The sequence below is a fragment of the Capra hircus genome, chromosome 25 (assembly GCF_001704415.2).
Source record: "Capra hircus breed San Clemente chromosome 25, ASM170441v1, whole genome shotgun sequence".
Classification (NCBI taxonomy): Eukaryota; Metazoa; Chordata; class Mammalia; order Artiodactyla; family Bovidae; genus Capra; species Capra hircus.
The window spans coordinates 19729307-19755062 of NC_030832.1; the positions used below are offsets into that span (position 1 = coordinate 19729307).

The window sequence follows — 25756 nt, forward strand, 5'->3', positions numbered from 1 at the left end:
GGTTGAGAGTCTCAAGTATTGATAGGGTGGTAAGAGAGAGGGTGAGGGAGGCCCAGACACAAAGCTCTGGGCTGAGTGAGAGACTCAGGGAGCCTGGGTCTTAAGCACCTGCTGTCTACATGCCAGGCATTGTGCTAGATGCTGGGGGTACAACAGTAAAAAAGAGAATAATGGGAGAACTGTGACAGTTTGATAGGAGACAGCCAGAGGGCAGGACTAGGAGGAAATTATTTCCTTAGGGGTTGGGGGCAGCAAATGGGGTTCAGGAAAAACTTCTTGGGTTTTCTTATCAAACTTTTGTTGCAAAGGCATTTCTAGAAGTAGATCCAACTTGAGCCAAGAAGGGGATGAATTAGCAAAGTGTATAAGTGAGGTTATCAGGGTGCACAAAAGGATGCAAGATGAGGTAGAGAGGTGAGTAAAGAATAGAGGCAAAAGGAGTGAAAAGTCTTTGAAGAAGATCTGGTCTGCTTGTCTACAGTACTGAGGAGCCACGGCAAGGTTCTAAACAGGTAATAATACAGACAGTTCTGCATATCAGAAAATCATTCTGGCAGCAGATTGTAAAATGGATCGGATAGGGACAAGACTAGAGGTTACTTGGCAGTTAAAAATACAAACCCTGGGTGTGGCTTTATCCTGGATAGTTTGGAGAATCCTAGATCCAGATGTTAGCACATCAGGAACTTAGCTGAAGATTTTCTTTTATCCGCTAATCAGGGCTACCTCTCTCCCTTTGACAAGATGTCGTTTCCTAAGGACCTGTTTTGCATGTTCTCTTCCCCTCCTGTGACCAGTCTCCCAAGGTAACGTGGCCCACATTTGTCTAAACTCCGGACCTGCCCTGAGTACATTTATTCAACAAATGTTTGGGGGGCAATGTTTTTTTAGGCAATGATTACAAAGAACCATTCTAACTTAGTTATGTTAACTAAGTCCCTGCCCTCAAGGATCCTACTTTTAATGGACTGATGGGTAGGGGAGAGTGAAGCAGAGACATAATAAATATAGAGAACATCAGATGATGAAATGTGCTACAGAGAAAACTAAACAGGGCAGAGGAGGTCCTGTCTGAGGAGGGGCAATCAAAGAAGATGTCTCTGAGGTTTCATTGAGCAAAGGCCTGAGGGCAAGGGCTGTCCAGCTCTGCCTCCCCAGTACCAGGTCTCTCCTGCTCTGAATAGGCACTCTATAAATGTACACAGAATGAATGAGTGCTTGAGTCACATGCTGAAGTGCTTGAAGATGTGGCAGGTTTTAAAATGGTATTCCTCATTCATATAGTACTTTGTATTTTACAAAGCTCTTATATATTCTCAGTTTCATCTGAGCCTCTTGATGGAGTTGAAGTAGACGGCACAGTTACTATTATCCCCATGCCCTTCTGCCGATGGAGAAACCAAAGGTCCAGTGCTCCTTTTAGCACGCCACATTGTTATGTTAGTTTTATGCAGCCCAAATACCCCTCCATCAGCCAACACAAGTCACCCCAGAATCCAGTTGTGCAAGCCTCTGAGTTCATTAGGTTGTTAGAAAAGAGGGAACTGAGCCTGATGGGGCATCCAGTGTTCACGAGGCCTTTCTATTCCAACAGGCTCAGCCACTGAGAGTTTCCCGGCTAACTGTAAGTAGAGCCAGCTGTTGTTCGAGATATTGCCACATTATCTTGGTGCTTCCCAGAAAAGAAAACTCTTCTGAATAAAAGATTAAAGACCCAAAGGAGAAAAACAAGTTGCTGAACCATCATTATGTTGCTATGTGTGTGCTTAGTCGTGTCTGACTCTTTACAACCCCATGGACTGTAGCCTACCAGGCTCCTCAGTCCATGGAATTTTCCAGGCAAGAGTACTGGAGTGGGTTGCCATTTCCTTCTCCAGGGGATCTTCCCAACCCAAGGATTGAATCTGGGTGTCCCACAGTGCAGACAGATGCTTTACCATCTGAGCCACCAGGGAAGCCCCTTTACCACTGAGCCACCTGGAAAGTCCCTGAACCATCATTAAACTATTTAATGTTTTTATGAGAACACCCACTCCAATGTTAACCTTCAACTCCATCTGGAGATTCCCACTGGCTGTGTTTTAGGCAATTTTTGTTTGTTTGTTTGTTGTTTGTTTCAAATAACAAGAAACCTAAATGAAGTTGCCAGGCAGTGCTAGTGATATGGGTTTGATCCCTGGGTTGGGAAGTGGAGTGCAACCCACTCCCGTATTCTTGCCTGGAGTATCCCACAGACAGAGGAGCCTGGCAGGCAACAGTCCAAGGGGTCGCAAAGAGTCGGACACGACTGAAGCGACTTAGCACGCAGAAAGCAAAAAGGGAGGAATTAGAAGGAATTCCTACAAAAAGGGAGGAATTAGGAGGAACAAGTATCTAATGGAACCCAAGAACAGGAAGTGAGGTCAGTTCTTCAAAAACCAAGGTTTACTTCCCCTCCTCAAAATATTTACTGTCTACCAGTCCCTGCTCTCATGTAATTTATAATCTCACGGGAGAAAGATGCCAATTTTAAAAAAATCACACTAATGAATGTATTATTCTAAATTAAGTACTTTCAAAGAAAGGAGCACAGTTCTGTGATAGTTTACATAACACAAGAAACCTGGAATAGAGTGGGATGGTGCGGAAGACTTCGCAGAAGTGAAGTGTGAGCTGAAGAGTCAAGGATGAGTAACTGGGGGCAAGGAGGGGAAGAGAATGTTCAGAGCAAAGCCAGCCCATGAAAAAGTCCTGTGACTAGAGGAAATGAGCAGCATTGCAGGGTCTGAAGGGGAAGGGGAGCTGTGGGACACAGACATGGTGAAGGGTGGTAGGGCGGGAAAGCTGGAGAGGTCGGTGGACAGCGGCCAGAGCCTGTGAGCCTCAAATGCCATTGTTATTATCTTAATCTTTATTCTAGAAATAAAGGGAAGACTTTGAACAGTTTTCATCAAGAGGCAGAAGAGGGGGTGTGACTTTGGGTCTGTGGGGTTTTTTGGCTGCAATTTATGGCTTGTGGGATGTTAGTTCCCTGATCAGGGATTGAACCCAGACATGGCAGTGAGCACACAGTATCCTAACTACTAGTTCACCAGAGACTGCCCTGAATTTCTGTTTTTAAAAAGTTTCACTCTGACTTCAGTGAGAAGAGATTAGATGGGAGAACTGAGGGGATATAGGGAGGCCACCTAGGATCTACTGCAGTCATCTATGGCAGAGGTGACAGCAGCCTCAATGCGAGAAACGTCAGTGGAGACAAGTGGTGAGATTTGAGAGAGGTAAAATTTACAAGGTTAGCGATTTCCCTGGCAGTCCAGTGGTTAGGACGCTGGCTCCCACTGCAGGGGGCACAGGTTCGATCTCTGGTGGCAGAAGTAAGGTCCTGCATGTGGGCAGCATGGCCAAAAAAAAAAAAAGAAAGCAAGATTAGATGATGGAGTGGATATGGGGAATGAGGTTCTCAAGAATAATTCATTTCTGACTCATATAATTAGATGGATGGTGGTTCTTTTCTCTTAAGTTAGAGAACAAAGACCAGAGGTTAGTGTGTAGGAAATTTGAATTCAGTCTTGGACATGCTGAGTCCAAGTTGCTCCAGGTGGAAATATCCAGTGTAACTGAACACATAGGTCTGGAGTCAGAGTGAGAGGTCTGGGCTTTTGACATGCAACTGGGAGTCACTGATGTACAGATGACAGTTGAAGTCAAGGACAAGGATGTTTGCCTAGGAAAAGAGAAGAAAGTGAGAGGAGAACTGTGTGCATGATTTAGCCTTGAGGAACACCAACTTAAAATGCTCAGGTAGAAAAGGTGAGCCTGCAAAAGAGACTAGGAAGGAGCAGAGAGAGGAGGGAGCCGGGAGAGAAAGGCCCCAGGGAAACCAAGGCCGGGAATGGCCCTGCCCTCAACTTGGCTCTGAAGACAGCCTTTCCCTGCTTCTGAATGTACATGGTGGCCTCACAGCTCTTCATTCTGAATTCCCAAAGGGAGGATCTGATTGATCTGTCAGGCCCGCGTGTACCACTAACCCCATAAGCTGCAAGCAGTAGCTACAGGGACCCACCCTCTGAGTGCAGAGGCAGTTATCAGAGGAAAAACTCGGCCTCATCTTAATGTTTTCCCTGTCCGCTCCCCCATCCTCTAAATCGTTATGGGCACTTGCTGTCTTCTCTGCCTACTTCACTTGCTGTCCTCTCTGCCAGACTTTTCATCGGCTACCTCCTTTCCATCCTTCAAGAAAGCCTAAGCTCAGGCCTCCCCTGGTGGTCCAGGGGTTGACTCCACCTTCCAGTTCAGGGAGCATGAGTCAGATCCCTGGTTGGTGAGCTAAGGGCCCACATGCCATGGGGTGTGGCCAAAATTAACAACAAGAAAAAGGTCTAAGCTCAAAAGACACCTTCACTGACCACCCTACCTATGCAAAGGAGATTCCTGATTACTCTCTATCCTTCCTTCATAACACGTTCCACAGTTTGTTATTACTATATTTAATTTTTAAATTTTATTTATTTTTTTGGCTGCCCTGAGTCTTCACTGCTGCACAGGCTTTCTCTAGTTTGGGCGAGTGTGGGGGCCTACTCTTTAGTTGCCGTGTGAGGGCTTCTCATTGCAATAGCTTCTCGTGTTTGGAGCACAGGCTCTCAGGCTCGAGAGCTCAGTAGTTGTGGCTCCTGGGCTCTAGAGCACAGGCTTAGTAGTTGTGGCACATGGGTTTTGTTGTTCCATGGCATGTGGGAATTTCCTGGACCAGGGGTTGAACCTGTGTCTTCTGCATTGGCAGGCAGATTCTTTACCATTGAGCCACAAGGGAAGCCCCTACTATATTTAATTTTTAACATCAGTTTCTTCTTCTGGCAAGACAAGGACAATGTCTAGCTCCATGATTGTCAGCTGGGGATGACTGTGCTCCCCAGAGACATTAGGCCACGCTTAGAGACATTATTAGTTGTTACAACCCAAAGGGCAGGGATGCTCCTGGCATCTGATAGGCAGAGCATTCTTCAGTGCATGGGACAACCCCATGACAAAGAATCATCCAAAATGTCAGAAGCCCTGAAGTTGAGAACACTTTTGTCATCTTCTTCACCATTGTATCCGCAGCACCAAGTAGGCGTTCAATAAGGACTTACTGAATGAACGAATTAAAGAGTTGAGCTGAATATAGATGCCCTCCAAGGCCATTGCCTACATGTTGCACTCATTCCTTTCTGGTATTATTTTGCTCCCTAGGAAAATAAGCACTGGATGTTTTTATAATGGCCACACAAATTAGTGATGTCTTCCATAGTCAAGACAGTACATTTCTGGAAAATCACTGGTAAGCATCTTCTCTGATTTTTCCAAATGAAATCAACAACAATAACTTTTTTTTTTTATCATGAGAGTTGAGGGGGAAATACGTGCCTTTAAGTGAGACTGGGTAAATGATAATTGCATCATCTTACACCTGAGGGCTTCAGTTACCTAACAACCAAAACAATAAAATAAAATGTCTTATGAACTTGGAGCCCACATTTAATCAAGATCTACACAAGAAACTTCCCCTGTTACTACACAGAAATAAAAATGCTTCTGGAGGCCCTGACAATGTGGCATCAATGTCTGGCACCAGGGCATTGATCAAATGACTTTGTGTTTTGTAGCATGAGGAGAAACAATGACAGAGATCCGAAGAAGCAGTTGAACCAGAAGAATATCAATGAACGTGGCCAAAAGCTAGACAATGGACTCCTGGTTACGCATGTTAACCAGACACAGGACTTACTGGTAAAAACCATAAGTGCTTCTACTGAGCAGCCGTGTTCACAAATCATAGCTGGGAATGCAGAATGTATTTCTTTCTTCATGTAGGATCTCAGGACTAGTTAAGAATTCATCTCTAATCTCCTGTCTTTAAAAATTACTAAAGAATCTCTATGCTATTTATAGAAATAGTATAGCCTTCTTGGCCATTATCATCAAATATTCAGGAGGGTGTGAAGATGCTGTCCTTGTTATCAAAGCTTGAAGACTAAGGAATTTAATTCTAAGATTCTCCTTCCTGAGATTTGTTTTTCTTGTAGGATTTCCTAAAAAATCTAAATCCAAAAATCAGTTTCGGGAAGTGCTATTGGAGTGAGAGAGTTATGGCAGGAGAATTAACCTCTAGAATAACCGGAACTGTTGTCTTAGGCTGACTCCCAGCATGTTGATGAGCTGTCTTCTCATGGTGGTGAGTGGATTGTCTAGAACTCACAGCTCACTCTACCGTAGAAATAATTGTCATCCACGGCTGTCAGCGCAAGCCTGGCCCATAACTCTCTACCTATACTAGAGTTTAACAAAAATCTTTTGAAATGATAATCAGTCAAAAATAATACAATTTTAGTGCTGGTGATTAAAAATCAGGAAAATAGTTGTGTTTTACTTTTCCCAAATATTGGCACTAACAGGAAAGCAAGTTTAATTACAAGAAAATGAGCAAAGGTCAGTAGTGTCTGGAGATTCTGAAGCATTCTCTCAGTGACCTTAGATGTTGATACTAAGAGTATCTATCTCACCTAATTTCTTATCAAATACATGACTTCCCAGGTGTACAAGGACCACTCTTACTTATCAGCCGCAACCGGGGCCTTATTTACATCACAAACAAATTGCAGTGGGAAAGAGAGAATGGATTGCCCCAACAAAGATCATACTCTTCTGTATGTCAAGCACTTCCTTTAGCGTGTAATCAGTATGTCTACAGTCAAAATCCATAATGTGTTTAATGGTGCTCAGTCGCTCATTCGTGTCCAACCCTTTGCCACTCCATGGCTCCTCTGTACATGGAATTTCCCAGGCAAGAATACTGGAGTGTGTCATCATCCCCTTCTCCAGGGGATCTTCCTGATCCAGGGACTGAACCCGAGTCTCCTGTATTGGCAGGTGGGTTCTTTTCCACTGAGCCACTAGGGAAGCCTGTGTCTAATAGTAACTCTTCAAACATCAACAATACAAAATCCATGTCCTAAAGCATGATGGAACATTTCAAATGCAAGTAAAATGGAAGAAAAAGGGGAATGAGAAGTCTACCTGTTTCTGTTACAAACTAGGGAGGTGGTTGTCCTGAAAGATGAGAAGAGTGACATCTAGTGGTTATATGATGTACAGCAGCAGCTCCCTAAGTGTGGGGCTGGGGCTAAGATTACAGGCAACGTTAATTAGCAGAGAGAAATAATGAGAAAATTGTCTTTTCAGTCAGTTCTCACTCGATCCTTCACAAAGACAGTCAGAATCTGGTGGTAAATTTAAAGTCCACATAGTATGGTGATTGTGAGCATGACTCAAGCTATACTGCTTGGGTCTGAATCCCATTTCCACCTCTTACTAGCTATATGACTTTGAACAAATTACTTAATCCTCAGTACTTCAGTTTCCTTGTTGGTTAAATGAGGTTAACAATGATGAAACCTGTTTCACAGATGTAAATAATATGTGAAGTGCTTGTCACGTTAAAGCAGCGCTATTAGGTGTCGCTCTAATTATTACTGTTTTTCACACTTTAGCAGTTGCTAATCTCCTTTTGAAACAGAGGGTGATCCGGCCTCAGGCACAGATGTAAGGCACCCAATGCTGTCTACCAGGAATAGGGCAGCAGCCGTTTATTTTCACTGTCCATTTGTTCGTTACCTCCTCTGTGTGTGTGCTGCTCACTCAGTCAAGTTCAACTCCATGAACTGTAGTCTTCTGTCCACCAAATATGAGGGGAAACAAGAGTCATTGTTAAGCACTGTTTGGTGTAAGAGATGCATGGCTTGCCCAGCATCACAAAGCTAGTAAGCGGGGGGCCCAGGACTGCACCCCCTTCTTTCCTCTCTTTCTTCCTCTGCCCGTTCCTCCTTCAGAATCCTCTGTCAGATCTAATTCTGTCTAAGGCAGCTTGGTCAGCCACAGCAGGTAATTTCATCCCCTTGTCCACCACCTCACCCTCTGCAGTGACAGCCCGACAAAGACAAGCCCAAGCAGGACCCACTCAGGTGCACAGGAGACGGGCAAAGCCATCCTTGGGTGTAGACAGGGCCGTGGTGGGCTAAGCAGCGCAGGTCCTTTCCACAGTCATCGGACACTGCAGGGTGGTTTCTCACTGTGGGTCTGAACCAGCCTCCCCTGATGATGGGATTCCTCACCCCGAGTCATGGCCAACCCTGGCAGCATGTAAGGCCCATTGACTCATTCAGACAATGGTGCTTGTGCTGGAAGCTCTCGCAGAATCCCTGTCTGAGCCAGGCCTTGCACCTTTCCAGGCTCCTCTCGTGTCACACACACCCTGTGTTCACTACACACTCGTCACCGTGGCCACCCTTCTGTTCTGGAAGAACCCTGACCCAGCCCCAAGTCTGCCTCTGCCTGGAATGTGCATTCCCAGGGTCGCACAGGGCTGCCTCCTGGACTTTCAGGAGGACCTTCTCTGACCCCGATCTCAGCTAAAGTGACTCCCCATCTCCACCCTAGTCATTTTCTGTCACATTCTCTTGCCCCACTTTCTTAATATAACTGTTCCTTCCTAAAATTATGTACATTGATTTTGCTTTTCTTTACTAACCCTCTATCCACACTAGAATGTGAGCTCCAAAAAGACAGGAACATTTTTATCTTGTTCACACTGTAGCCCTAGCACCTCAAAACAGGGCTCAAAACAAGGAAAATGGGCTCAAAGCCTTATGTCAGCTCTCTCCCACCTTCTGGCTCCCAGAACATATCAGCGATGCTGAATGCTTGCTGTCAATGACTTCAGCTCTATCACCAAGGCCACCACCCACATCCTGAGCTTAGCATTATGTAAGGGACACAAGCACCACTAGGCACAAGCAAGGGGGTTTGTTCATTTCATGGCCAGACTCCTGTGAATTCTAGGAAATTCTTCCACTAAAACTTTTATCCTCTGCTCTTGTTTCTGGCCTCTGGAACAGACAGGGAAACTTATTCCCTCTTCTATTAGTCAACAAATATTTGTGGAGGATCCCTCAGACTGAGAGGGAGGCCGAACTCTTATATCTGAAAAGATACAGAGAATGCAAATACAGAAATAAACAAACACACCACCGTCACTTGTGTTTGTCAAAGACTCAAAGGCAGGCAGGGAAATAGGTAAACTTTAGAGTGAAAAGAATGAGGAAGCTTCAGGTGTGCCCTGAAGGAGCAGGCACACAGAAGCCAGAGATGAGCTAACTAGAAGCTGGGTATCTCCTGTGACTGGTTTGGGAGCATGCTTGGATTTCTCTGGCTGGTCCTGAGCTGGAAAGGGGGATGAATTAGGAAAGGTGGCAGCCCCGTCGCAGTCCTGACCTCCTGATCCAGTTGCCGGAGAGGTTATGGTTTGGCTCCATGGACTGGTTGCTGCAGAGGATGTGGGTCAGAGTCCTGAAGTCATGCAGGGTCTAGCCACTGTGTGTTTGTATATTCAGTCTCTCACAAGGCAGGATGTGGTGAGTGACCCCTTGACTCCTCTGGGGACATACTGGGCATGAGGTGAGGGATGGGAACCAGTATCATCGGGGGCAGGTGGCCCACAGCAGGCCTCTCTGCACATGTCTGTTGCCTCAGCAAGGCGAGTTCCTGAACAGATTCTCTTGGGTAGGACCAGTCAGGCTGGCACCCCCGGGGCTCCCCATGGAGAGACCTAAAACACTCTGAGCTTTGCCTTCTCTTTTCCCTGTTTTTGCCTTGACTCTGGCTTCTGTTTCACAGAGGCTACAGGGGGATGAGACCCAGCCTTCAGTCTGGGAGAATTCAGAAGACTGGCTTTCAATGCACAGTTTAAAGTCTAAGAAACTCACCTTGGCTGACCTGATATGCCAGGGCACATCCGTGCTGTAAGTCCGAAGCCACTCCCCGCCCCAAAGCCTGTGAGACATGTCCAGCCCCCTGAGCCCAAGAGACCCTTTCATGAGACTTTGCTTCTTCAGGGAGGAGGCCAGCAGTGTCATGAAGAAAATGCACTTCCCCACCCAGACCGTCCACCAATTTGAAGCCAAGCTTTCTGAGTAAGTATGTTTCTCGTGTCCTCCCAACAAGCCCAGAGCTCAAGAATTACCTGGTTTCAGCTCTCTGAAAGTGACTGTGTTCAAAAGACAGACTCTGTTGGACCTGTGGGCAGTTCTCTTCCCACGTCTGGCTCCAATGTCTTCTTTTTTCAAATAAAGAAGGTTAAACTATATCAGTTTTTCTCACCCTCTTAAAACCCATGGCCCCTTTGGATGAAACCTCACTGCCTCATCTGATGTGTAACGATTAAGAGTGACAGATTGATTGGGTTCATATCTTTACAGATATATGTTAAAAATATTCAGGTCCCCCACTTCCAAACCAGTGTTGTTGTTGTTTTAATGTGGAACATTTTTAAAGTCTTTATTGAATTTGTTACAATATTACTTCCGTTTGCATTTTGGTTTTGGGGTCATAAGGCATATGGGATCTTAATTCCCCAACCAGAGGTTGAACTCTCACCCCTTGCATTGGAAGGCAAAGTCTTAACCACTGGACTATCAGGGAAGTCCCTGAACCAGATTTTTTTTTAAAGCTTCTTTTTACTTTTTTTGGCTTCATTTCACAGCCTGTGGCATCCTAGTTCCCCGATCAGGAATCGAACCCAGGCCCTAAGCAGTGAAAGAGCAGTGTCCTAACTCCCGGACCACCATGGAATTCCCCCAAACTAGATTTTGTTAGCACCATCCCCTGTGTAGCAATTGCTTGCTTGATTACTGCTTGCCTGAGATTTCTTCAAAGGTTAGAATAATAAAGAACCAACATTTATTCATATGTCAGGAATTCTGCTAAAGGCTGCACACATTATCTTACTTAATCTTCACAACTCAAAAAATAACATTATTCTCAAGACAGTTAATGGAAAATCAATTGCTAAATGACCAATTTGTCAAATTTATCAAAGCATTTTAACTGTAACCTTTATAGCAAATTTTATTGAGTTGGAAGTTTAAACAGATTTTAAAGATTTCTGTAGTATTTTTGGTTGATTGGTTTTAATTGTGAATCCAGCATTTTAAGGAATGTTCTATTCAGTTAACTGGTCATTTGGCAAATTGATTTTCAGAGAATTCGTTTCAAGTAGACTAAATTTCAGCAAACTGACTTGAATAAAGTCTTATTATTATCTTCACATTGGAGATGTTGAAACTGTAGAGTTTACCATAGCTGTCCAAGTCACACAGCTAGTAAACAACACAGCTGGGTCTCAAAGACAAGCACATCTCATCATGGAGCCCATGCTTTTTGCCTGCACCTACTTGTGTGTCTTATGACTCTGCCCACTGCCCCCCATCCATGAGTTCATGACCAGAGGCCCATTTCTGGGCCCCCCAAATCCCACCTACCTCAATGAGGTCAATTCAGTTAAATTCAGATGACTGAGCCCTTCACTTGAGCACGTGTTACAGGCTGATCTCCAGATAGCCATAGGAATAGTCTGCGATGAGGGAAACTCTAGAAGTTCCCCTGGCCATTTACTATTCAAAAACAGTTTTTTGTTCATCAATCCACTGAGAAACTGACGCTGAGCAGCCTCAGTTGTGCATTTATGATTATGTCAGGTGACTAGAAGTCTCACCTGAGAAGACACAGATTTGAGAAGAGCAAGAATGTTCTTCCACCTTCCTCATGAGAACCTTCGCCCATCCTGCACAGACTGACCCTCCCTTGAAGCACTAATCCTTTCCACAATCCCCCCCATAATTTGCCCCAGCAAACAAAGACCTTCAGTTTTTTCTGGGCTAGATTTTGCCATATATTCTCCCAGTGCCTTAAACACATTAAAAGAAATAAATTCCCACTGCATTTTCCTTTGGTATGTGAGTGGGCATTGCTCGGTGCTGGAACTGACCTTGGGTGACAAGTCTTCCTTGTGTTTTAACAGAGCTATTGAACTCTATCAACAGAGAATTCAGTGGCTCACAGAAAACAGCAAGAAGGTAATAGATTTTTTCTTTGCCTCCTTTCAGTCATTGCATCTGTATTTGTTGGAACCCTTTCTGTTGCAAGTAATAGACCTCCAATTTACATTAACCAAACCCAAAAAAGGAATCTCTAGACCTACAGAAATGAAAAGCCCAAACACAGCTGTATCCTAGGGTTCAAATGACATCATTCTTTGTTTCTGAGCTCTGCTTTCCTCTGGGTTGGTTTTACCCTCCACAAGACTCTCCCCAGTCTTGGGAAGATGCGGGTCACCAGCAGCTCTCAGCTTACATGTCACTGAAGTGGTGGCCTTCCTTTCCCAGTGCACCCTCCCAAGTCCTGGGACTGACTCTCTCTGGGCCAATTTAGACCAATCCACCATAGCCAACAGGGTAAGATACACTGACTACTTAGGCCTGGAACTAGTGCTCACTCCTGGGGAAAGACAGGGGTCAGGGTAGTTGGGGAGAATGGGTGAGATCTCCCCAAACATCACAGACTGAGAAAGGGAGACAGATGGGTGCACTTGGAAAGCCAGAGAGCTGTTACCGAAAGAGGAAACATCCTGGGTGAGAACTGCTGAAGCTCCCCTGGACCATTTAAGCTCAGACCTTTAGTGAGATTTACAACTAAGGCTGATCGTCCAGACGTAACTTTTGAAAGTCTGATTAAATGTTTCCCTCAGACCCAAAGGGTAGAAGGGTGTTCATAAGAAAATTAACCTTGATTTTGCTTCCCTATTTGTTTTAGCCTATGTTCTTCCAATTGATGCCTTTCTGGCCCACCGTTTGCTTTCACCTTAGGCAATCCTTAGCCACCTTGTGGCTTCCCTGGTCACTCAGATGGTAAAAAATCTGCCTGCAATGTGGGAGACCCAGGTTCAGTCCCTAGGTCAGGAAGATGCCCTGGAGAAGGAACCAGCAACCTACTCCAGTATTCTTGCCTGGAAAATCCCAGGAGTCTGGCGAACACTGAGGTGGCCAAGAGTCGGACATGACTGAGTAACTACATGATATGATGATGTGATAGGCAATCCTCAACTCTTTATTTATTTATTTACTTCTAATTTACTTTTGGTTGTGCTGGGTCTTTGTTGCTGTGCACGGGTTTTCTCTAGCTGCGGCTAATGGGGGCTATTCTTGAGTTGCAGTATGTAAGCTTCTCTTATTGCAGACTTCAGTAAGTTGCTGTTGCGGATTTCAGTAGTTGTGGTGCACAGGCTTAATTGCCCCGCAGCATGTGAAATCTTCCCACACCAGGGACTGAACCCAAGTCCCCTGCATTGGTAGGCACATTCCTAACCACTGGACCACCAGGGAAGTCCAATCCCAACCTCTTGTTTTAAAGCCTGAGAGTGAGTGCTGAAATTCATGCTCCCCAACCCCAACCCCTACCTGTACACAAGCCCAGTAGGTGACAATACAGTGCTAAGGCTAGCTGCCTCAGCCGATTCCAGGGTGTAGTCTACATCTCAGATCCAGAACCCTCTTCTCTCGCTTGAGACAGGTCAACAGATGCACATCTCCAGCTGTAGCACGCCCCCTCTGGTCGGTCGCGGTAACACAGGCAGAGAGGGACGACAGCCTCACCTCCTCCGTAAACATCAGTTCAGGGAACGCAGCTCTCTCACCCAGCTACGCCCATCACACTTGTCCTGGCACGTTCGACAGAGGCGCAGAGATTGCTGGTTGGGTCCTTCTTCCCCTTATCCTTTTCTGATGGAGTTATTGAGGAGCCAGGGAAATAAACCCCAGTTGGATTCCAGGGGAGCAATCACTTGTAAGTGAACTCACGAGTCTTCTGGGTGCTTCCGCGCCTGACGTGATGCATAGTCCATCACTGGACCCAGTTTTGGACTCTGTTGTCCCCAAAACCACACTTCCTTGGGTGTCTGTTTCCATGTCTGCAGAGGATAAAGGCAGGGGTTATAAACCAGTGGCTTGCAGGCAAATCTAGCCCTACAACCCTGTTTTTCCTGGCCTCAGTAGTTTTAAATATTGTTTAAATTAGTTGTCAAGATTTTTAAATCCTGCTATTTCCCTCTTATGTCTACTTTCAGTCTTCTCTTGAAAAAACTTAGGGCTATCTGGCATCACTGGGTTCCAGTTCCCTCTCATGTACTCTTCCAGTTTTTTCTCTGGGATAAATTTCTGTAATTTCAATGGCTAGGTTTAAGGGAATGCGTTTGTCAATTATTAAAGCTCTAAAGTCAGCTTTCTCAAAATTTTAAGGGATAGAACTGGCCCCAAATTTGAATTCCTTCTGGCCCCTGAAAATTGGCAATGTCCTGGGAAGCTTCATACTTCATCTGTTTTTAGATGAGCAAATATTGTTTGAGTGATTACAGCATATCAGACACTTTTTCCAGGACTGGGGATTCAAACATGACTAGTACAAAGCTCCCACTTTCATGGAATTTATGGTCCGGGGGAGAGGACAAATCGCATACAAAGTTAGTTTGTGATGGTGCTATAAAGAAAAATAAAGCAGGATGAGGGATGAGAGGGAGGGATAGAAGCAGGGATGTTTAAATAATAGGATAGTCCAAGAGGAGACATTTGAACAGACACCTAAAGGGAGGGAGGGAGTGATGTTGAGATTGAGGGAGGAGGTTCCAAGCAGAGGAAACAGCCAGTGCTAAGGCCCTGAGACAGGAACATATTTGACCTGTTCCAGAAGCAGCAAGCAGGCCCATGCAGCTCTTGACTTTGTCTCAAGAGCCCAGAGTGAGCATTTGGAGAGCGGATGGGGTTAGGGGCAGGCACAGATCAAGAAGACCTTGCTGAGTTCAGATTTTATCCCAAAGATGAGCGTTTTAAGCAGGGGAGTGACATGATCTGACTTCAGTTTCAAAAAGATCACTCTGTATGCTTCATAAATTGACCACAGACAACAAAATCTAGGCGGAAATGATGGTGGCTTAGATCCAAGGGTCAGGTATGGAGATGGGATGAGAACTGATGGATTCAGGGTATGGTTTGGAGGCAGAACTGGCAGGACTTGCTGATGGATTAGATAAGTTTAGGGCCAGAGTGCCTAGGTGAATGTTAAATGCCATTTACTGAGGTGGGGAAAACTAAGTATGTAACAGATTTAAAGAGGAACAATAACTTAGATATCCAATAAAGCAAGATTTAAGGCAAGCATCCAGTGGAACCTACTGCCCTAGAGAACTATCAATTTCATATGAATGAAAATTCCAATTCACAATGCAGCTATAACAGGAAGAACAGTTACGAGGTGAATCAAACAGCATTGACATGTAGCTAGAAATAGCTGTTAGAAACATAATTAGAAATTCACAGAAATACCACTGCAGCTAGAGAACTTAACACATCTGCTTTTGATTGGTAGGATAGGCAGAAAATAAATAAGGATATAGAGAAATGAAATAAGATAAGCTGATGTAATTAGATGTCAAACTATCTTACAAAGGCTGCTTTTCTCCAGTCTCCAAACTTTCTTTAATGAACACAAATTACTTTATAAAAGTGGACAATAAGTATTAAGGGGAAAAAACTTTAAATCAGTTGTCACAAATAGAAGCAGATAATGCCCAAAACTAAAACCAAGACACCTAGTTTTTGCGCTCTCCTCCTCAAAATGGGTCTTCCTTGTGTGGCCTCTTGTTGAGGCTGGAGTGCGCTTGACTTTCTGCTTCAACAAGCTGCCCAATGAAAGGTTTGCAGAAGCACAGAGCTGCGCTGGTTGTTCTGCATGCCCTCTCTGATTTTAGGCATTTGGCCTCATCAAGGGGGCCAGAGTTGGCATTCTCATTGACGTGGCAGCTGTCAGCAGTGACCCTCAGAAAGAGGAGTTCCAAAATGACCTCATGGTAAGTCTCTCTGGCGCAAAGAAGTACCTGGAACCACCACCTCCTCCCCACCCTCTATCCCTAGTTCCTCCCCACCCTCCCTTGTGAGCTTGCTAATGGCTTTGTTGATAGCAAGTGCAAAATGGAGTGTTTCACAAAGAACATTTCACACTTAATTAGCACCTACAGTTAAAAAAATATGTTGAGTTCTGCAAAACCCAGCCTCAGAGTCATTCTCAGTTGCAGTGTGAGCCTCTAGTATTCACGCTGTGGCAGTCCCTACCAACTTGACTGTCTCAACAGCCTGTGCTCCCTGGAAAGAGGTTGTGGAGGTGGGGATCAGTTGGACCAACTCCAGCACAGTCTTCTAGCCTCTTCATGATGAGGAGCGATCCTGGTTGCTTTGGTCGTAACTGAGAAGCTAAGAGCTCTAGGGCCAAATCCCAGACACCTCCACCACTTCTGGGCTGTGTGACTCTGTTATCTCATCTGTGAAACAGGGACGATGACTCTCACCACCTCACAGGGTCGCGAGAGGACAAAAGGAGCCCAAGCAAATGAAGCACTCAGTACAAGAGTCTGGCATCGACAAAAGCCCCTGTAGTCTCTGAGAAGTGATGTGGAGGGGCTGTTTTCTTAGAGGAACCTCTAAGCTTTGAATGAGACCTGAGCAGCCGTAGCTGGTCCCAGAATCCTACAGAGGGATCAAGATGGGCCAGTTTCCAGGCTTGCCCTTTCCTGGTCTCAGCAGGTGTCAGGGAACCACTGTCAGAGCAGATTGCCCTTCACAGCATCCCCGGGGCCCAGTTTCCAGAGATACCCCTGGTGGCCTGGTTCAGTATTAACCAACGCAGAGCTCATGTTGGTGGTAACAGGTAATGTTTCTAGGTGGCCGATGATAGCTTATGGTGAACGGTGTTGGATTTGTGATCTCCGAAGGAGAAAATTTCCCTTTGGGACCAAAGACTTAGCTTCGGTCACTCAGAGCTTTGTTTTATTACAGTGAAGATGGGACAGAGAAAGCTTCTGACATAGACATCAGAAGGAGGCAGAGAGTGCCCCACTAGTTTGGGTGGGGCTTTATATACTCTTTCATTTGGTTACCAACAATAGATCAAAAGAGTATCTCAAGGTTGTAAAAGTCTTACCAGGCCCACTCCCACAACACACATCTTAAGATAGCAGGATTAGTCGCTGCTTTTTGTTAAGGACAAAACATGCCCTTGAGCAAGATATATGGCTGTTGTATAATCATTAGCACAGAGCTTAAGGAAAAACATACCCTTGAGCAAGATGTGTTGTTTTGTTGTGCAATCATTAGCTCTAGGCTTAAAGAAAGTTAGTCTTAGGCGAAATAGATTGTTGTCATAACAATGCAAAGTTTCAGGGGAGAAAAGTCTTCTGTGACTAAGATGAGAGAATGTAGGAAAAAAAGTCTGTCCCTTCCTCCTCCTCGAGGACCCTGGTCTCCTTATCAGTGTACCTAAGAATAAGCTCTCTCACTGGGAAGGAGAGGGAAGAGTGATCTTACTGTTGGATACTCACCAGGCTGAGCCTGAGAACACCCAATAGCTGGCCCTGCACCCATCACTCCATCACCAATTAACATGGCCGGTACAGCAACCACTGCCCCCACCCCCATCTCTGTGCTCCTCCCTGGGTGCCACGTATAAATGGTTCAGCCATTGCACACGCTGAAGTGGGTGCTCATCCCAACCACACCCATGACCCAAGTGTGCGGCAGTTGCTCCAGAAGAGGTCTTTGGTCTGCAGTCAGTGGGAGTGAAAGCCAGTCTCTGGAACTGGCTGACCACCCAGGCCCTACCCTGACCACGCACAGCCAAGGACAAGCTGGGATGGGCAGCTGGGGTGCTCCACCTAGACCCCTGTGACCCCAGGGGCAGCAAACAAATGTCAACTTGGGGCTGCTAAGCTGAGTCTTAAGCGAACCTGTTTCAGCACAGTTCGCATCTCAACCACAGCATGAGAGGTGAAGGCAAGCTCCGTATGACTCTGGGAGCCACTGATGTCCTCTTGCCCACCAGAACCTCATTGACGAGCAGCTGAGCCATAAAGAGAAGCTGTACATCCTGTCCTTCGGTGCCACCACCAGTGCCCTCTGGCCCAACCCAACAGAAGTCAGCACCTCCAGGTAAGTGATTGCCTGGCCTTGGCCTGGGTGTTTACCTGGTCATTTTCCTCCCTAAAAGTGTTAATGTCTTTATCAAATGATTAAAGTGCAAAATAAGTGAGGACAGTTCACAAAAACAGAAACACAGGGAGCCAATACCTTTTGGAAAAGTCATCACCCCACGAGCACCACAAAATGAAGACCAGATACCATTTCTATCCATAAATCTAATAAAGATAGTTCATCGCAGCACTGTTTATAATAGCCAGGACATGGAAACAACCTAGATGTCCATCAGCAGATGAATGGATAAGAAAGCTGTGGTACATATACACAATGGAGTATTACTCAGCCGTTAAAAAGAATTCATTTGAATCAGTTCTGATGAGATGGATGAAACTGGAGCCGATTATACAGAGTGAAGTAAGCCAGAAAGAAAAACACCAATACAGTATACTAACACATATATATGGAATTTAGGAAGATGGAAATGACGACCCTGTATGCAAGACAGGAAAAAAGACACAGATGTGTATAACGGACTTTTGGACTCAGAGGAAGAGGGAGAGGGTGGGATGATTTGGGAGAATGGGAATTCTAACATGTATACTGTCATGTAAGAATCGCCAGTCCATGTCTGACGTAGGGTGCAGCTTGCTTGGGGCTGGTGCATGGGGATGACACAGAGAGATGTTGTGGGGAGGGAGGTGGGAGGGGGGTTCATGTTTGGGAATGCATGTAAGAATTAAAGATTTTAAAATTTAAAAAATAAAAATAAAGAAAAATAAATTATGACCTCTTCTGAAAAAAAAAAAGAAAATGATACATGCTGATTTTCAGAAATTGCAGTATAAAAGGATAAAAAATAGCAGATGAGTCTCCCTCTCACCCTAGTTCCCCCTCTCACCTCCCAATAATAGTTTCTTCAATCTACTTCCACAGTCTTTGCACATATATGCATCTGTGTGTTTATCCTCATTTACTTAAACATAATCAAGAGAACATTACACTTTTTTTCATCTTGGCTTTGCACCTAATTTTCTCTCAGTATGTAGAGATCAACCTCTTTCTTTTTAACAGCTACCTACAATTCCACAGTTTTGTGCTTCCCAGGTGGCTCAGTGGTAAAGAATCCACCTGCCAATGCAGGAGACTTGGGTTCCATCCCTGGGTTGGCAAGATTCCCTGGAAAAGGAAATAGCAACCCACTCCAGCATTCTTGCCTAGGAAATCCCATGGACAGAGTGGTCTGGTGGGCTACAGTCCACGGGGTCTGAAAGAATCAGACGCAACTTAACATGTTAAAATGTAACTAAATGACTAAGAATTTCTACTAACTTATGCCTGAAAGTAGACATCTCTTTTCCAGGAAGAGAATAGCCTTGATTATCCACCATGCTTGGCACTTCGCACGTACTCTCTTACTCAATATTTATAGCCAACACATGGAATAGGATTACTATCCCAATTTTGCTGACAAGGAAAGTGAGACTCAGGTTAGGGAACATTTCTGAAATGGTAGTCAGGACTGGATTCCAAAGCACAGAGCGGATCCCAAGGAAAGCCACATGCTTAGGTTTCTGGAACAGAAGTTCCCTTGTCCAGCACTAGCCGCAGAGGGGTGCCCTTCTGGGTAGAGAAGTGCCCGTTCAGGCAGCATAGGCTTTGAATCCCAGCTCTGACAGTTACTGGGGGATCCCGACTCATCCTTTAACTCTCTCATTAGCAGAATAAGGTGAGGATACCTGCTTCTCACAGAGTTGTTGGCATGGGAAGTGCTTGGCATGGGGAAGGCACTCAGCAGATAAGATTGTTTGTTTGTTTATTTTTTAACGGTGATTTCAACCTCAAAGCTCCAGGATGTCAGACCTGGAAGTCACCTTGAGACCATCTAGCCAAGAGTTCCTCAACTGCAGTTATTCCTGGATTTCCCTTGTGATTTTTGTCATATCCCTGCCACTTGTACTATTATTTACTCTGTGCAACTTGTACTATTATTGATTTTAAAAATAACCCAATATTTATTCTGAATGAAACTATCAATGCCATAACTGAGAAGCCTGTATCACTTGGCATAATTAGAAAGTTGCTATAAAAATAAATAGAATGAAAGCAGACAAAACAGTAAGATTAAATTCCAGCTTGAAACCTATTGACTAGAGATGGCGCCAGGCCTGGGATTTGTTCTCTTTGTTAAAAAGGGAAATTCAGCCATTACAATAATGAAAGAGACTTACTGGCAATGAGCTGAGGGGTTTTTTTGGGGGGTGGGTGTCAGAATGAAAGAGATATGGCGAGACCAGAGCCGTCTCACAAGTTCCATGTGAGACAGTGAACCAGGAGAGCTCTGTGTTGAGTCATTCCCCTATTGCCAGTAGTGTGTATTCCAACCCATGTGGGATGTAGCCACACAGCTGTAGTGTCTTCTCTTCAAGACTGTTTAAGTTGGGGATTAACCCCATGTTTCAGGCTGAGATCTGCCTCCAGAAGAGTTGGAGGGGAAAGGAGCTAGGTCCCAGACCCCACGTAGCAGAGTCGCCTAGAAATTCAGGCCCTTGAGTCACACCTGGATTGAAGTCTCAGTGTTTCCAGCTGCTTACAGTATCCCCTTGGGCAAGTCCTAACTCTGAGTCTCAGTTTCCTCATCTATAAAATGGGAATAAGGTATCCATCTCAAAGAATTATTGTTAGGCTCACACCAGCCCGTGTTTGTCCTGGGCCTGGTCCCTAGTATGAGTACTCTTATTAGGTTTTATCATTTTGCCTAGTCTCCAGGAACTCAAGCTTTGGGTGAAAAAACTGAAGCCAGACAGAGGCAGCAATCTGCTACAAGCCCTGAAGAAAGTCTTCGTTCTGAAGCGGCTGAATTCTCTGGTGACCATCATGGGAAGCTGGTAGGCCTCCTTTTCTAAGCTGATAACAGACCCAGGAAGTGATTGGAGAACCAAACCAATGTTAGAGAAAAGACCATCAAGCGTGACTCTTCACGTACTCTTGAGAGAGGGCTGTGTTTCCTGGGCATTCATCACAGATTTTTATGGCAGGGGGCCAGACAGGCCAAGCCTGAGGCCCACTATGCCCTGCATCTTAACACAGGTGACCTGGGACACAGGTGATTTGGTAGAGGTTCTTTGGGAATTACCATCTTGCTGGAGTGCCCCCTTCTCTTCTTGCTTCTTCTTCCCAGCCCAGATCAACCTTCTGAAATCCTGTCTGATTACATCCAACAGTCTACATTGGGAAGGGATCTCATTACCCACATCATCACCTACAAATGTGATGATCAGGTGCCGCCTGTAAGTACCCAAGAATCTTCAAGGCTTCCCTTGGATTGGCGATAGTGAGCTGGGCCAGCCTTTGAGGCCCCGAAGTTGTGGATCAAAATACAATTCTCCTTATATCTAGTTCTCCCATTGGTCAGCCCAGTTGGGAGGCTCAGGCAAGGAAAAAGCTTGTAAGACTAGCGGCATTGCCCTAGGGAGGGCTGACTCTGTCTCCATCCCCACAGGCTGTTCTGAAGAACCTTGTGGAAGCTTTTGGGGGCTACTATCACTGCTACAGCCCAGAGACAGAGGTAAGCTCTTGGACCAACACACTGCTCCCTCCTCCTATCCCTGCCTGCTTCCAAGGTTGTGCCTGGGGAATCTGGGCCAGAAAGATTCTTTGTGTGTACCTGCTTCCCTTCTCCCCAACTCAATGGGTTTACTCAAGTAAAATCAGATTAAAAAGAGAATGTGGGAAGAACAGAAACAACAAAAAGTCACAAGAGATTCTTTTGTCAGGGTGTATGATGAGTTGATTGGGCTACTCAGATCACTCAGTGGTAAAGAATTTGCCTGCAAACACAGGAGACATGGGTTCAATCCCTGGATCAGCAAGATCCACTGGAGGAGGAAATAACAACCCACTTCAGTGTTCTTGCCTGGAGAATCCCATGGACAGAGGAGCCTGGCAGGCTACAGTCCATAAGGTCGCAGAGTTGGATACATCTAAGCAACTGAGCATGCACACAGTGAGCTGGTTGCATGCTGACAGAATTCTGAATTCCTACCCAGTTGCCATCAACATGGGCCCCACCCCACCTCTGCTCCCACCAAAGCTCTGAGTCTGAAGCAGTTGCTTCAGTTCTCTCTCCTAGGTAGACTCCATTTACTGCAAGAGACACACAGCAATCAATTCTGAATGAGCAAGTTAATTCTGTACCAATCCATCCATTAGTCCTTGTCGTAGTTAATAATAACGTCACACACTCTGTGTCTGTAATGGAGATGACAGAAAATGTGTGCGTAAATCCATATGGCAGATTGAGAATCCAGCTGTCTGTTGAGCTACAGGCTGTGCCTTGCCTGCTAACTACTAACTGCCTAGAGTAAATGAATGTTTGCATCTCACAAGTATGTCCTAGTGTTACAAAGTCTAGGTCAGGCAACATTCTCCTTGGGCAAAACCCCTTGTTACCTCACTGGCCAGACTCTGTAGGAGTGACATACTCCAAGGCTAGGAAGATACTATGGGTGAGTGAATGAAACTGGTGGCTGGCTTAAGAAATATTTTCTCTTAAAAACCTGTGAACCTGTTGGCTTAGTTGTTGTTTTCCCACTCTTGATGGAGGTATGGGTAAAACAAATTTCATTGTTTTCTTTATTATGAGCAAAACAACAGTGCAAAGATGACAAAGAATTACAACTGAATCTGATGAGAACACAGCAGAGAGTGGTGAGGAGTGTGATGAACAAAACAGCACTTGCCCCAGTGAATGAGACGCCTCTGCTCAGCTCTAGCCCATTGTTTATTTGTTCTGCAGGAGTGACCCCCAGTGTTACCAGTCTTCTGATTTTCCAACAAGAGCCAGAAATCTGGATTTGTGTGTGTGTGTGATTTCCTTTCATTTTTTAAAAATTGAGGGACTTCCCTGGTGGTCCAGTGGCTAACACGCCATGCTCCCAATGCAGGGGGCCTGCGTTTGATCTCTGATCAGGGAGCTAGATCCGGCATACCACAACTAAGACCCAGAGCAGCCAAATAAATAAATAAATATTTTAAAATTGAGAAAATTCTCATAAATAAAGTGAACAACAGTGGCACTTTTTATACTCACAATGTTGTGTAACCACCACCTTTATTTAGCTCCAAAACATTTCCATCTCCCCAAAAGGAAACTCTGTACCCTTAAAACAATTACTCCCCATTCCCCCTTCCCTGCAGCCCCAGCTCATTGTCAATCTGCTTTCCATCTCTCGGGATTTGCCCATTGTGGATATTTCGTGTCCATCTTTTCTCACTCAGCATCATGTTTTCAAGATGCATCTGTGTTCTAACATGTATCAGAATTTCATTCTTTTTATGGTTGAATAATATTCCATTTTCTGAATATACTACCTCTTGTTTATCCATTCATCAGTCAATGGATATTTGAACTGCTGTGAACTGGTGTGATTATTGGTGGATAAGTATCTGAGTCCCTGTTTTCAATTATTGTAGGTACATAGCTAGGAGTAGAAATGCTAGGTCATGTAGTAATTCTGTTTAATATTTTGAGGAGCCACCAAACTGTTCTCCACAGCAGCTGCACCATTTTACGGTTCCACCTGCACCCCTCAAGTTCCAATTCTCCAGTGTTTGCCAACACTTGTTATAGCCCTTTAATAATTATTATTATAGCTAGGGGAGGGTATAGAGTGTTTCTTCACATCTTCAACTATTTAAAACACTGCAAGCCAATAATGTACAAATAGAACAGGCATTGGCAGGTTCTGTCCTGCACATGGATCCTGTTTATAACCTCCGCTTTGAAGAGCATGCCACTCCGCCCTAGGGATTCACGTGGCATCCTGCCCTTTCCCACCTCGGCCACTGCCGGTAATCAGGTGACTACTGGGTGACTGATTGTCCCCACCACCCCCAGGTCTGCAGCAGCCGGGAGGTGGATGAGCTCCTGGCAGAAATCCAAAAGGCCCAGAGCCTCCGGGACCACATGCAAGCCCTGCACCCCAACGCCCCCTGTGAGAAGTCCACCGGCATGATGCAGGAGGTAGGTGCTGAGAGCCGGAGCTCAGACCTTCCAGGAGGCGCGCAGCTGGCCTCACCATGCTCTCTGGCGTCTCACCTGTCACTGAAGGGCGTGGCTGCCAGGCCCCCAAAAGTGGAGTAAAGCGAGGCCCCGCCCCCTCGCAGCCCCCACAGCTCTGAACTGCCACAGCCTCTGCTGGAGGATCCTGGTGGATTTTCTAACTGGAAAAAAAATTTATTTCAGAGAAAGGCCATTAGGCCTCTGCCACCCCGTCCACTTAAACAGTGTCCCCCCCTTCCCCCCAATTTGGAGAATGACGAAAACCTCAGCTACACAGGGCAGGAGGTCTGGAGACATCTTCCCACCAGCATCTCATTCATTCGGGGCAAAGGCCCTGCTCGAGGGCATTTAATTTATCAGCAGAATAACTCAGAAAGTTTATGGACAAAAGCGCCATAAAAGCTGTGCTCTGTTTAGGCAGCATAGACAACTTAGCTGTGGACAGAAGAGAACTGGAAACGCTTCTGTAGCATCACAGAGTGAAGGTATGGACTTGGGATACCAAACGTTTTGACCTGGCTAGCTGTCCTGAAAGAAACACAGCACTTAGACTGAGGTCTTGAATTTTAGTTTCAACTCTTCTACTGATTACCTATCAGTTCAGTTCAGTCGCTCAGTCGTGTCCGACTCTTTGCAACTCCGTGAACTGTGGCACGCCAGGCTTCCCTGTCCTTCACCAACTCCCAGACCTTGGTCAAACTCATGTTCATCCAGCCGATGATCTCTCGTCCTCCGTCGTCCCCTTGTCCTCCTGCCCTCAATCTTTCCCAGCATCAGGGGCTTTTCCAGTGAGTCAGTTCTTCACATCTGGTAGCCAAAGTATTGGAGTTTCAGCTTCAGCATCAGTCCTTCCAATGAGTATTCAGGACTGATTTCCTTTAGGATTGACTGGTTTGGTCTCCTTGCACTCCAAGAGACTCTCAAGAGTCTTCTCAAACTCCACAGCCTCCAGGACCATGTGATTACCTATAAACAATAACAATAATTAATGGTTTTCAATTCCTGAGTGTGTAGGCACTTAAGATAGGCACAAGGCTTAATCTTTTAAAATGCCTTATTTTATCTTCCGGCAATGGTCTCCAGCAGATATGTTATTTTACAGATGAGAAAACAGAAGTTGAGTTTAAATAATTTGCCTGAGATCGCAGAGATAAAAGCTGATTAGTCTTGATTGAACTTAGGTCTGCTTGATGTCAGAATCTTGCCAGGAGTTTCCCAAAATGAAATGCTCTTGTAGTTTGCAAAATACTACTTGTAGTTTGCAAAATAATGATAAGGTGATATGCAGATTAACATTCTTTTAAATGTCATATATTTAAAACTAGCTCATTATGGTAGAAATAGAGCTTTCTGAAAGTATTTAAGTTCTAGGAATTCTCTGACAGTTTCCGTGTTTTGGACTTGATGCGTTCGCTACCAAGAGCCCAGATTCGATCCCAGGTTGGAGAACTAAGATCCCACATTCTGTAAGGCATGGCCAAAAACAAACAAAGTGTATATATATATATATATGCACACACATACATATACACATACATATAATTAAGTACAAAAAGGGGTCCATTAAAATCAAAATTGAAATTGATATTAATTTCAATTAATGTTAGTGAAATTAATAACTAAAAAGACTTAGTGTTACTTGTTTGATTTTTTAAAATATTGAGTAAATAACAATATAGGGCTTCCCTGGTGGCTTAGTGGTAAAGAATCCATATGTAAATGCAGGAGACATGAGTTAAATCCCTGAGTCAGGAAGATTCCCTAGAGTGGAAGATGGCAACCCACTCCAGTATTCTTGCCTGGGAAATCCCAGGGACAGAGGGGCCTGGTG

The 25756-nt window shown here is 45.0% G+C and overlaps 1 protein-coding gene across 1 annotated transcript in view; it reads left to right on the forward strand.

Annotated features, from left to right (window-relative positions):
• The window catches only part of VWA3A (von Willebrand factor A domain containing 3A), a 49990-nt gene continuing 29468 nt past the window's right edge, over positions 5235-25756 (forward strand). Inside the window, exons 1-11 of the mRNA XM_018040802.1 lie at positions 5235-5296; positions 5622-5745; positions 9688-9812; positions 9906-9983; positions 11870-11924; positions 15647-15745; positions 17770-17876; positions 20624-20749; positions 21043-21151; positions 21364-21429; positions 23761-23886. Coding sequence (XP_017896291.1) covers positions 5235-5296; positions 5622-5745; positions 9688-9812; positions 9906-9983; positions 11870-11924; positions 15647-15745; positions 17770-17876; positions 20624-20749; positions 21043-21151; positions 21364-21429; positions 23761-23886 — 1077 coding nt within the window. The remainder of the gene's footprint in view (positions 5297-5621; positions 5746-9687; positions 9813-9905; positions 9984-11869; positions 11925-15646; positions 15746-17769; positions 17877-20623; positions 20750-21042; positions 21152-21363; positions 21430-23760; positions 23887-25756) is intronic.